This window comes from Crinia signifera, chromosome 3 (genome assembly GCF_055691185.1).
Source record: "Crinia signifera chromosome 3, ASM5569118v1, whole genome shotgun sequence".
Classification (NCBI taxonomy): domain Eukaryota; kingdom Metazoa; phylum Chordata; class Amphibia; order Anura; family Myobatrachidae; genus Crinia; species Crinia signifera.
In genome coordinates, this window is record NC_139219.1 from 324,586,033 (window position 1) to 324,600,435 (window position 14,403).

At 52.4% G+C, this 14,403-nt stretch overlaps 1 protein-coding gene across 2 annotated transcripts in view; it reads right to left on the minus strand.

Moving 5' to 3' along the window:
- The window catches only part of EFR3B (EFR3 homolog B), a 160,492-nt gene extending 146,293 nt beyond the window's left edge, over positions 1-14,199 (minus strand). Inside the window, exon 1 of one of the 2 annotated variants that reach the window (XM_083178812.1) lies at positions 13,811-14,199. In XM_083178812.1, the coding sequence (XP_083034938.1) occupies positions 13,811-13,850 (40 nt within the window). In that variant the 5' untranslated portion in view covers positions 13,851-14,199. The remainder of the gene's footprint in view (positions 1-13,810) is intronic. The other variant, XM_083178815.1, reaches the window with a different exon arrangement.
- Positions 14,200-14,403: the final 204 nt, after the last annotated feature.

Below are 14,403 nucleotides of genomic sequence, written 5' to 3' on the forward strand. Positions count from 1 at the left end.
CACAAAGGGAGCGTTCCAGAGCATTCTGTATCCGTGGTGTCAGAACAATGAGCAGCCAGGCATAGGAGACGGGGGAGATAATCCGAGCTGGGTTACCCACCGTCATTCCATTTACTGACAGAGAGTTCTAGTCCCATCCGTCAGTAAGGATGAAAATTAGCAAAAGTAAATAGAGTAGTAAGTAAAAACATTTTTTGATGATTGGCAACAATGATCCTGAGCTCTGCAGCTGGCGTGAAACTACAAGTCCCAGCATTCCTTCAAGAATGTCCTAGTATCCCCAGAGGATAGAGGGGTGTGACAAAGCCGACCAATAGGAAGTGACGACCTCCCATATGAATTTCCGTGCAGCCCCTCACCCCCAATCTGTGGCCAACCAGTAATTACGTGGGAACCCCTCGGATAGCGCCCTTGTTCTTCTCCACCAATAATCAGACAACGCCTGGCCCCAAAGCAGACGCATGCCCTGATACTTTGTACTGGGGTGTAGGTAGTCAAAATGTCGCCATCACTACAACCAACAATATAATGTGCCTGCTTCTGCAATTAACAGTTGTTTTAAGGGTCAGAGCAAACCTCCCAAATTCCGTTTATAGAAAAGCGTGGCCTGCCGCACCTGTCCCAAAAAGAGGGTGGGGCTACAACCTAAAAAGGCGTGGTATTGAGTGAAGGGGTGGAGCTAGTGGCGTAACACGCCGTTCTCACCTCTTGGTGGGGCGTGCCTAGCAAGCCCCGACCAACTGGGCAGCCCCCGGCTCAGTACCCAGAGGTAGAACTACCCTTGATGCTGCAGGTGCATTGCTCCGGGGCCCCTGAGAACTTGCAACGTGCATGAATTACTGAGCAGGAATCCCCTGACAACAAGCATGACACCCTGAGCATGAAACCCCTGGCAACGTGCAGGAATCACTGAGCAGGAATTCCCTGACAACGAGCATGAAATCCCTGGCAATGAGCATGAAACCTTGAGTAGGAAACCATTGGCAACGAGCAGGCAACCCCTGAGCAGGAAATCCCTGACAACGAGCATGAAAGCCCTGGCAACAAGCATGAAACCCTGAGCAGAAAACCCCTGACAATGAGCATGGAACCCCTGGCAACGAGTAAGCAGGTAAAAATTAAAATTAATGTGTGGGGGAGGGGAGTGCAACATGTCTAGTTTTGCCACTGGAGAGGGGGAGAGGTACAGTTAAGGAGGGCTTCTCAGTTTAGGAACAGCATGGAAGTGGAGTGTCTGGCTAACACTGAGCAATGTTATACCATGGTCCATAGGTATATATAGGTAACTTTGTTGGTCACTGATTGTGAAATATTGATGGTGTCTGATAAATCTGCAAGAGCAGCAATCCAATGACTACTATACAATGCAGGGTATCTTTTTAGTCGTTACAATACAGAGAGCTTCTTAGTCAGCATATACAGTACAGAGAGCATACATTCTAGTGGGATGCAGTTAGTATCCCGGCGGTCGGAATCCCGGCGGGCGAAATCCTGGCACTTTGTCCCTCTATGGGTGTCCACGACACCCATAGAGGGAGAATAAATTAGTGTGCCGAGCGTAGCGATGCACCGGGCCCGCTGCTTGGCATGTTCTCTGTCCTTACTTACAATCCTCTGATGCCAGACCAATGCTACTACAGAGCCCTGCTATCAGGTATACACTGCCCCACCAGAGTGAAATCCCGCCCCGTGCAGGCCTGCAAATAGCTGGATCGTTGATTAGCTGCAGGGGCGGATTGGCCCGCCGGGAAACCGGGCCATTTCCCAGTGGGCCGGTCCAGATTTGGCCACTTTTCCCCCCTGGCCGGGCTGCCGTTTTCCCCCCTGGGCTGCCTGGCTGTGCAGCCCACAGTAAATATGGCCTCGGCTTTGACCAGTTGGAAGACGGGCGCGGGCAGCCGCTGGTCGCTCTTGGTTGAAGTCATCAGCGACAGCTTCCAGCATGGTGTGCAGTTAGCATGGCTCTGGAGCCCAGTAAGCGGCGGTAGCACCCCCCTCCCCCCAGTCAGTAGCGCTACTAGCACCAGTCCACCACCGGTTGCTAGCGTTACTATCACCCCGCAACCCCCGGCCCCCTCCACTCCACACATCCCCCACCAAGGGTCCTCTAGCATTACATTTGACACTCCCAGATAACAGCCGCTCACCATGTAATGATTCCCCAGTGTGTGCAGTGTGTGCGTAGCCCAGGACTTACTCAGCGGCTGTGATAGAATCAGGCTGATCGGGGGCGGAGCTGACGTCACATGACTTCCCCTCACACACCTGCACACGCCTGCGTATTACCTGACACTCCCAGATGACATCCGCTCACCATGTAATGATTCCCCACTGTGTGTGCAGTCTGTGCGTAGCCCAGGACTTACTCAGCAGCTGTGATAGATTCAGGCTGATCGGGGGCGGAGCTGACATCACATGACTTCCCCTCACACACCTGGCCACGCCTGCGTATTACCTGACACTCCCAGATAACAGCCGCTCACCATGTAATGATTCCCCAGTGTGTGCAGTCTGTGCGTAGCCCAGGACTTACTCAGCGGCTGTGATAGAATCAGGCTGATCGGGGGCGGAGCTGACATCACATGACTTCCTCTCACACACTTGGCCACGCCTGTGTATTACCTGACACTCCCAGATACCAGCCGCTCACCATGTAATGGTTCCCCAGTGTGTGCAGTCTGTGCGTAGCCCAGGACTTACTCAGCGGCTGTGATAGAATCAGGCTGATCGGGGGCGGAGCTGATGTCACATGACTTCCCCTCACACACCTGGCCAAGCCTGCATTATCCCTGACACTCCCAGATAACAGCAGCTCACCATGTAATGATTCCCCAGTGTGTGCAGTGTGTACGTAGCCCAGGACTTACTCAGCGGCTGTGATAGAATCAGGCTGATCGGGGGCGGAGCTGATGTCACATGACTTCCCCTCACACACCTGGCCACGCCTGCGTATTCCCTGACACTCCCAGATAACAGCCGCTCACCATGTAATGATTCCCCAGTGTGTGCAGTGTGTGTGTAGCCCAGGACTTACTCAGCGGCTGTGATAGAATCAGGCTGATCGGGGGCGAAGCTGACATCACATGACTTCCCCTCACACACCTGGCCACGCCTGCATATTACCTGACACTCCCAGATAACAGCCGCTCACCATGTAATGATTCCCCAGTGTGTGCAGTCTGTGCATAGCCCAGGACTTACTCAGCGGCTGTGATAGAATCAGGCTGATCGGGGGCGAAGCTGACATCACATGACTTCCCCTCACACACCTGGCCACGCCTGCGTATTACCTGACACTCCCAGATAACAGCCGCTCCCCATGTAATGATTCCCCAGTGTGTGCAGTGTGTGTGTAGCTCAGGACTTACTCAGCGGCTGTGATAGAATCAGGCTGATCGGGGGCGGAGCTGACATCACATGACTTCCCCTCACACACATGGCCATGCCTGCATTATCCCTGACACTCCCAGATAACAGCCGCTCACCATGTAATGATTCCCCAGTGTGTGCGTGGCCCAGGACCTGCTCAGCGGCTGCGATGTTGGCAGAGCTAGCTGATGTCACATGACTTCCCCTCAAATGCCTGGCCACTCCCTGCATTTTCCCTGACACTCCCATAAACGTCCGGTTACCACCCACAAACGCCGGCTTCCTGCCAATCACCTTGCGTAGGGCCAGCGATAAGAGGAAAAGGATTTTATAGCAGGGCAATCTCTCACGTGTGCTATGATCTGTACACATGTGCAATCTGAAGATAATTGCCCACCCCACAAATTCGCAACTGTGTTATCAGGTCTGAATAACCCCCATAGTCCACAATGCATAGTCCTACATCTGCCGACACCAGTGCATTATGTGGCAGTGATCCTCAGGTATCCAACTCATAATGTCCCTAACATTGTCAGATTGGGAGCAGGACCCTCCTACCTCTCTGTTTGGGCTGAATTCAAGATCACAGGGCCTGTCTGTAATTTATTCCACAGTCTCGGTTCATTACTTTGTTCCCAACTGCACAGCGCTACGGAATATGCTGGCGCTATAAATACATGTAAAGATCGTAAATTGCTCATTTAAATATCAATCTTCCACCAATTCTCGCTTAGTATAAGGCACCTGTGAAAAACCCGCTATACGTAACTCGCGCACATCGCGCCGCCTGAGAACCGTTGTCTCATTCGCACCTTGCGCTGCCGGCAGGCGCCGGCTGAGGACTCTCTGTGACTGTAAACGCCGTGATCTCAGACACCTCCGGGGTTTCCCTTCATTCATTACACATTAAGAGAAGGTTGTTGAACGCTCGCTAGGAGCTGCCCGTTGAGATGTGTTTTATTAAACTCGTCAGTGTAATATAATTAGGCAGCTGCTAATATATTCTCATCTGCAATTACACAAGCCGGGGAGAACGAGTTCTCCCGGAGACAGATATATGCGCTACTAATTGTACTGATACACAGCCTGTCGCCGGAGCCGCCACAGAGGGCGGGGGCGTGGCCATAACATGGGCTACTTACCGATACACAGTGATGGCCAGAGAGAGGGGGCGTGGCCATAACATGGGCTACTTACCTATACACAGTGATGGCCAGAGAGGGGGCGTGGCCATAACATGGGCTACTTACCTATACACAGTGATGGCCAGAGAGGGGGCATGGGTATAACATGGGCTACTTACCTATACACAGTGATGGCCAGAGAGAGGGGGCGTGGGTATAACATGGGCTACTTACCGATACACAGTGATGGCCAGAGGGGGGGGGGGCGTGGCTATAACATGGGCTACTTACCTATACACAGTGATGGCCAGAGAGAGGGGGCGTGGCCATAACATGGGCTACTTACCTATACGCAGTGATGGCCAGAGAGGGGGGGCATGGCTATAACATGGGCTACTTACCGATACACAGTGATGGCCAGAGAGGGGGGCGTGGCTATAACATGGGCTACTTACCTATACACAGTGATGGCCAGAGAGAGGGGGCGTGGGTATAACATGGGCTACTTACCTATACGCAGTGATGGCCAGAGAGGGGCGTGGCGATAACATGGGCTACTTACCTATACACAGTGATGGCCAGAGAGGGGGGGCGTGGGTATAACATGGGCTACTTACCTATACACAGTGTTGGCCAGAGAGAGGGGGCGTGGCTATAACATGGGCTACTTACCTATACACAGTGATGGCCAGAGAGAGGGGGCGTGGCTATAACATGGGCTACTTACCTATACACAGTGATGGCCAGAGAGAGGGGGCGTGGATATAATATGGGCAACTTACCTATACACAGTGATGGCCAGAGAGAGGGGGCGTGGCGATAACATGGGCTACTTACCTATACACAGTGATGGCCAGAGAGAGGGGGCGTGACCATAACATGGGCTACTTACCTATACACAGTGATGGCCAGAGAGGGGGCGTGGTGATAACATGGGCTACTTACCTATACACAGTGATGGCCAGAGAGAGGGGGCGTGGGTATAACATGGGCTACTTACCGATACACAGTGATGGCCAGAGAGGGGGGCGTGGCTATAACATGGGCTACTTACCTATACACAGTGATGGCCAGAGAGAGGGGGCGTGGGTATAACATGGGCTACTTACCTATACGCAGTGATGGCCAGAGAGGGGGGGCGTGGCTATAACATGGGCTACTTACCTATACACAGTGATGGCCAGAGAGGGGGGGCGTGGCTATAACATGGGCTACTTACCTATACACAGTGATGGCCAGAGAGAGGGGGCGTGGATATAACATGGGCTACTTACCTATACACAGTGATGGCCAGAGAGAGGGGGCGTGGATATAACATGGGCTACTTACCTATACGCAGTGATGGCCAGAGAGAGGGGGCGTGGCTATAACATGGGCTACTTACCGATACACAGTGATGGCCAGAGAGAGGGGGCGTGGCCATAACATGGGCTACTTACCTATACACAGTGATGGCCAGAGAGAGGGGGCGTGTTGATAACATGGGCTACTTACCTATACACAGTGATGGCCAGAGAGAGGGGGCGTGGCGATAACATGGGCTACTTACGATACATAGTGATGGCCAGAGAGAGGGGGCGTGGCGATAACATGGGCTACTTACCTATACACAGTGATGGCCAGAGAGGGGGCGTGGCTATAACATGGGCTACTTACCTATATACAGTGATGGCCAGAGAGGGGGGGTGGCCATAACATGGGCTACTTACCTATACACAGTGATGGCCAGAGAGGGGGGGTGGCCATAACATGGGCTACTTACCGATACACAGTGATGGCCAGAGAGGGGGCGTGGCCATAACATAGGCTACTTATGATACACAGTGATGGCCAGAGAGAGGGGGCGTGGCGATAACATGGGCTACTTACCTATACACAGTGATGGCCAGAGAGGGGGCGTGGCAATAACATGGGCTACTTACCTATATACAGTGATGGCCAGAGAGGGGGCGTGGCCATAACATGGGCTACTTACCTATACACAGTGATGGCCAGAGAGAGGGCGTGGCCATAACATGGGCTACTTACCGATACACAGTGATGGCCAGAGAGGGGGTGTGGCGATAACATGGGCTACTTACCTATACACAGTGATGGCCAGAGAGAGGGGGCGTGGACATAACATGGGCTACTTACCTATACACAGTGATGGGCAGAGAGGGGGCGTGGCCATAACATGGGCTACTTACCGATACACAGTGATGGCCAGAGAGGGGGTGTGGCAATAACATGGGCTACTTACCTATACACAGTGATGGCCAGAGAGAGGGGGCGTGGCCATAACATGGGCTATTTACCTATTCACAGGGATGGCCAACGAGAGAGGGCAAGGATATAACATGGGCTACTTACCGATACACAGGGATGGCCAGAGAGAGGGGGTGTGGATATAACATGGGTTACTTACCGATACACAGTGATGGCCAGAGAGAGGGGGTGTGGATATAACATGGGTTACTTACCGATACACAGTGATGGCCAGAGAGAGGGGGTGTGGATATAACATGGGCTACTTACCTATACACAGTGATGGCCAGAGAGAGGGGGTGTGGATATAACATGGGCTACTTACCTATACACAGTGATGGCCAGAGAGAGGGGGCGTGGCGATAACATGGGCTACTTACCGATACACAGTGATGGTCAGAGAGAGGGGACGTGGCCATAAGATGGGCTACTTACCTATACACAGTGATGGCCAGAGAGAGGGGAGCGTGGCCATAACATGGGCTACTTACCTATACACAGTGATGGCCAGAGAAAGGGGGCGTGGCCATAACATGGGCTACTTACCGATACACAGTGATGGCCAGAGAGGGGGCGTGGCTATAACATGGGCTACTTACCTATACACAGTGATGGCCAGAAAGAGGGGGCATGGCCATAACATGGGCTACTTACCTATACACAGTGATGGCCAGAGAGGGGGCGTGGCGATAACATGGGCTACTTACCTATACACAGTGATGGCCAGAGAGGGGGCGTGGCCATAACATGGGCTACTTACCTATACACAGTGATGGCCAGAGAGAGGGGGCGTGGCAATAACATGGGCTACTTACCTATGCGCAGTGATGGCCAGAGAGGGGGCGTGGCGATAACATGGGCTACTTACCTATACACAGTGATGGCCAGAGAGGGGGCGTGGCTATAACATGGGCTACTTACCTATACACAGTGATGGCCAGAGATAGGAGGCGTGGCGATAATATGGGCTACTTACCTACACACAGTGATGGCCAGAGAGAGGGGGCGTGGCGATAACATGGGCTTCTTACCTATACACAGTGATGGCCAGAGAGAGGGGGCGTGGCGATAACATGGGCTACTTACCTATAGACAGTGATGGCCAGAGAGAGGGGGCGTGGCGATAACATGGGCTACTTACCTATACACAGTGATGGCCAGAGAGAGGGGGCGTGGCGATAACATGGGCTACTTACCTATACACAGTGATGGCCAGAGAGAGGGGGAGTGGCGATAACATGGGCTACTTACCTATACACAGTGATGGCCAGAGAGGGGGGGTGGCCATAACATGGGCTACTTACCGATACACAGTGATGGCCAGAGAGGGGGCGTGGCCATAACATAGGCTACTTATGATACACAGTGATGGCCAGAGAGAGGGGGCGTGGCGATAACATGGGCTACTTACCTATACACAGTGATGGCCAGAGAGGGGGTGTGGCAATAACATGGGCTACTTACCTATATACAGTGATGGCCAGAGAGGGGGCGTGGCCATAACATGGGCTACTTACCTATACACAGTGATGGCCAGAGAGGGGGCGTGGCCATAACATGGGCTACTTACCGATACACAGTGATGGCCAGAGAGGGGGTGTGGCGATAACATGGGCTACTTACCTATACACAGTGATGGCCAGAGAGAGGGGGCGTGGACATAACATGGGCTACTTACCTATACACAGTGATGGGCAGAGAGGGGGCGTGGCCATAACATGGGCTACTTACCGATACACAGTGATGGCCAGAGAGGGGGTGTGGCAATAACATGGGCTACTTACCTATACACAGTGATGGCCAGAGAGAGGGGGCGTGGCCATAACATGGGCTATTTACCTATACACAGGGATGGCCAACGAGAGAGGGCGTGGATATAACATGGGCTACTTACCGATACACAGGGATGGCCACAGAGGGAGGGGGCGTGGATATAACATGGGTTACTTACCGATACACAGTGATGGCCAGAGAGAGGGGGCGTGGATATAACATGGGCTACTTACCGATACACAGTGATGGTCAGAGAGAGGGGACGTGGCCATAAGATGGGCTACTTACCTATACACAGTGATGGCCAGAGAGAGGGGAGCGTGGCCATAACATGGGCTACTTACCTATACACAGTGATGGCCAGAGAAAGGGGGCGTGGCCATAACATGGGCTACTTACCGATACACAGTGATGGCCAGAGAGGGGGCGTGGCTATAACATGGGCTACTTACCTATACACAGTGATGGCCAGAAAGAGGGGGCATGGCCATAACATGGGCTACTTACCTATACACAGTGATGGCCAGAGAGGGGGCGTGGCGATAACATGGGCTACTTACCTATACACAGTGATGGCCAGAGAGGGGGCGTGGCCATAACATGGGCTACTTACCTATACACAGTGATGGCCAGAGAGAGGGGGCGTGGTCATAACATGGGCTACTTACCTATGCGCAGTGATGGCCAGAGAGGGGCGTGGCGATAACATGGGCTACTTACCTATACACAGTGATGGCCAGAGAGGGGGCGTGGCTATAACATGGGCTACTTACCTATACACAGTGATGGCCAGAGATAGGAGGCGTGGCGATAATATGGGCTACTTACCTACACACAGTGATGGCCAGAGAGAGGGGGCGTGGCGATAACATGGGCTACTTACCTATACACAGTGATGGCCAGAGAGAGGGGGCGTGGCGATAACATGGGCTACTTACCTATAGACAGTGATGGCCAGAGAGAGGGGGCGTGGCGATAACATGGGCTACTTACCTATACACAGTGATGGCCAGAGAGAGGGGGCGTGGCGATAACATGGGCTACTTACCTATACACAGTGATGGCCAGAGAGAGGGGGAGTGGCGATAACATGGGCTACTTACCTATACACAGTGATGGCCAGAGAGAGGGGGTGTGGCGATAACATGGGCTACTTACCTATAGACAGTGATGGCCAGAGAGAGGGGGCGTGGCGATAACATGGGCTACTTACCTATACACAGTGATGGCCAGAGAGAGGGGGCGTGGCGATAACATGGGCTACTTACCTATACACAGTGATGGCCAGAGAGAGGGGGCGTGGCGATAACATGGGCTACTTACCTATACACAGTGATGGCCAGAGAGAGGGGGTGTGGCGATAACATGGGCTACTTACCGATACACAGTGATGGCCAGAGAGAGGGGGCGTGGCTATAACATGGGCTACTTACCTATACACAGTGATGGCCAGAGATAGGAGGCGTGGCGATAACATGGGCTACTTACCTATATACAGTGATGGCCAGAGAGAGGGGGCGTGGCGATAACATGGGCTACTTACCTATACACAGTGATGGCCAGAGAGAGAGGGCGTGGCCATAACATGGGCTACTTACCTATACACAGTGATGGCCAGAGAGAGGGGGCGTGGCGATAACATGGGCTACTTACCTATACACAGTGATGGCCAGAGAGGGGGCGTGGTGATAACATGGGCTACTTACCTATACACAGTGATGGCCAGAGAGAGGGGGTGTGGCGATAACATGGGCTACTTACCTATACACAGTGATGGCCAGAGAGAGGGGGCGTGGCGATAACATGGGCTACTTACCTATACACAGTGAGAGGCAGAGGGAGTGGGCGTGTCTATAACATGGGCTACTTACCTATACACAGTGATGGCCAGAGAGAGAGAGGGCGTGGCCATAACATGGGCTACTTACCTATACACAGTGATGGCCAGAGAGAGGGGGCATGGCCATAACATGGGCTACTTACCTATACACAGTGATGGCCAGAGAGGGGGCGTGGCGATAACATGGACTACTTACCTATACACAGTGATGGCCAGAGAGAGGGGGCGTGGCGATAACATGGACTAATAACCTATACACAGTGATGGCTAGAGAGAGGGGGCTTGGCGATAACATGGCCTACTTACCTATACACAGTGATGGCCAGAGAGAGGGGGCGTGGCCATAACATGGGCTACTTACCTATACACAGTGATGGCCAGAGAGAGGGGGCATGGCCATAACATGGGCTACTTACCTATACACAGTGATGGCCAGAGAGAGGGGGCGTGGCGATAACATGGACTACTTACCTATACACAGTGATGGCCAGAGAGAGGGGGCGTGGCGATAACATGGACTACTTACCTATACACAGTGATGGCCAGAGAGAGGGGGCATGGCCATAACATGGACTACTTACCTATACACAGTGTTGGCCAGAGAGAGGGGGCGTGCCGATAACATGGGCTACTTAACTATACACAGTGATGGCCAGAGATAGGGGGCGTGGCGATAACATGGGCTACTTACCTATACACAGTGATGGCCAGAGAGAGGGGGCGTGGCGATAACATGGGCTACTTACCTATACACAGTGATGGCCAGAGAGAGGGGGCGTGGCCATAACATGGACTACTTACCTATACACAGTGTTGGCCAGAGAGAGGGGGCGTGCCGATAACATGGGCTACTTAACTATACACAGTGATGGCCAGAGATAGGGGGCGTGGCGATAACATGGGCTACTTACCTATACACAGTGATGGCCAGAGAGAGGGGGCGTGGCGATAACATGGGCTACTTATCTATACACAGTGATGGCCAGAGAGAGGGGACGTGGCCATAACATGGGCTACTTACCTATACACAGTGATGGCCAGAGAGAGGGGGCGTGGCGATAACATGGGCTACTTACCTATACAGGAGGTGCCGGACGGGACTGTTAATTACATGCTGGAACTTGGGACCTGAATGTGGAGCACGGGGTGATCCAGTACACATCACAAGGTAAGCAATTGTTCAGGCCTCAGGCTTGGGGCTGGACTTCCTTTTAAAGCACAGAAGACAGGCAGGGAGTGGCTTGAGGACTGCATGCTGAGATCATGTGACTCTAGGCAAGATGTAATGGATATGACTAGTTCCCCTTCGCCGTAAGGCCCTGGGGAGGAGAGGGGATGGGGAGATTTGGAACAAGGGACTTAAACGGACCCTCGCGGGCTCGCTTTGCTCACCACACTCCGTGCCCGAAGCGTGTCGAGTGAAGCATGCCTGCAAGATCCATTTGGTTCACTTGTTCAGACCTTGCTCCTTTTCTCCCCGCCCCCTCTCCTCCCAAGGTCCTTACCTCGAAGGTGAACTAGCCACTACCATGGTTAATAGTTACCGCCCTGGTGGTGTCGGCTTTTGGGTACAAAGTCCATCTGGTCGGCCCAGATGTTGGCACAAATTACAGAGAAAGGGTTGTAAGCCTGGATCCTGAGACATTGCCTTGCAATAAAGGCACCTTCTGTGTGTGATGTCTGCTCAGGGCTGGCACCTTACATCACATAATGTCACCGCCCATCCCCAATTCGGTTTTCTGGGGGCATCCGAGAAGTAAGTATGGACTCACTTTTCAGAGCGAAGACTGAAGAAAACATTCAATGGTCCACGATGCTTGCCATGACCATAAATAAAGCGCAAGGTCAAACGTTTAATGTATTTGAAGTTGACCCATGGCCAACTTTATGTGGCCCTTTTGTGTGTTAGATTAGCCCAGCGGGTGATCCTGTGAAGTTTGGCAGCGACTGGATCAACAGAAATTGATTTTCATTTTTTTTGTCAATTTTCACCAAAGTTGTGCAACGGAACCAAATTGACCTTTAAAAATTGCCACCAAATTTTATCGAGGCAACAATCATCAGTGGCAAATTCAAAGGCGGAGACGTACTGACGTACTGATTCCACGCATACCGATGATTTTCAACGATTTACCATTTGAATTTAAGCGGCTCCAGTTCCCTTTGCGTCTTGCCTTCGCTATTACCATCAACAAAGCACAAGGCCAGTCGTTGACTATTGCTGGCTTCAATTTTGAAAATTCATGTTTTTCACACGGCCAGTGGTTTGTGGCTTGCTCCCGAGTTGGCACACCGAAAAATGTATACGTTTTTACTCCAAATGCAAAAAACATTGTCTATCCGCTGGCCTTAAGATGAATTAATAAAAGAAATATAATTTCCCATTTGCCTTAAATACATGTGTTGTTTTTTTCTTGGGCGTAGCAAGGCGCTGTACCTATAGATATCTTCTAAAACTTTGTCACATGACCGCCCCCATCCATCCACCAGAAGTCATCTGGCTATAGATAATTAGTGCTTCCTGTGCGAAGCCGGGGCAGGTTGCTAGTTAATTAATAAAGCCTCCTTAATCCCAACAAAAACTGTTCAATTCTTGAAAAGGTCAATAAGGTTGACCTTAATTGGTTGGCAAAAAGGTTGACACAAGCAATATGTCAGCATGTGTTTCTTGGGTTTTTGGGTTTCAATTTTTATCTTGTAGCCCATAGACCCACATGGCTCCACACAGCAACAAATGCCTTTGCCTAATGCGGCAGCACCAAACGCCCCTCTTGATGTGACCATGAAAGTCTGTGGACCTGTAAGGATCTAGCTCTGCTGTTCGTGGACCCACCAGGTCAGGCATGTCCAAACTGTGGCCCTCCAGCTGTTGTGAAACTACACATCCCAGCATGCCTTGCCATAGTTTTAGCATTCCCTAATAGAGAAACTGTGGCAAGGCATGATGGGACTTGTAGTTTCACAACAGCTGGAGGGTCATAGTTTGGACATGCCTGCGCTAAATACTCCCTGTATTGACATTCAGGGCAGCCGACAGGGAGGTGCTGTGGTCCCAGGTTGTCCCTGGCCCTGGCCTCTGGTGGGGCCTGGGCAGCTGCCCACAGCGACAAGGTGCCACACACCCGCAGCCGCACACTGCCTTCTCCAGCCAGGCACACACAATACACAGTGCAACCTGCAGAGCGCCGAGCCTAGGACAGAGAGGGGCTCGGCGTTCTGCAGGCTGCACTGTGCAGTGTGCGCTCCCGTGGAGATGTGCCACCAAGGAGATGCGCCGCCGTAGCTAGTAATGGCAAGTAATAGTACTCGAGAGGGGGGCGGCCGTAATGGTACTGGGGGGGGGGTGTGATGGGGGGCGGCACCATAATGGTACTGGGGGGGATAACCCAGACTGAGGTCAGTCCCGGGCCCTGCGATTCCTAGTGTCGGCCCTGTTGACATTCAACACGTTCCTTACCATTACAGAGGTGATGATAGAACAGAGGCGTGCAGTCCATGCCACCAGCCCATAGGACAGTCCTGGCCTCCGTCACACAGAGATGGGTGTCCCAGCTGTAATGCTACGTGCACACACAGCTCCGCTCGCTGTTCCCCCGCTGTGACTCTGTAATCACGGCTGGTGACTCACAATCCTCTCTCCCTCTGTTCAGCTTCTTTTTTAAATATAATTGTCTCTTTCCGCCAGAAGCCTGGCCGAACAATGTCCATTCATCCCCGGCTTGATCATTACTCGCCCCGCCACCCACCACTCCTGGCACACAAAGACAGATGACACTTTATAACAAGATCATTCCTATGCTGTCACTATAATATAAGTGCACGGTGCAATCTCTTCCGTACTCCCCCTCCTATGTCCCCCCGTGTGGCGGTCATGTCATCAGTTACATATCCATCCTCCATTCATGCAGACTCCCAGAGCTTGGATGAATGAACACCGAATCTCATTGGCTGTTGCAGTATACGAGGAATCATACTAGCACTACCTGGTGGTTCAGGTTCTGAGCGCAGGGAAATGGTAGATATACAGCAGACCACATGTGTAACGGCTAA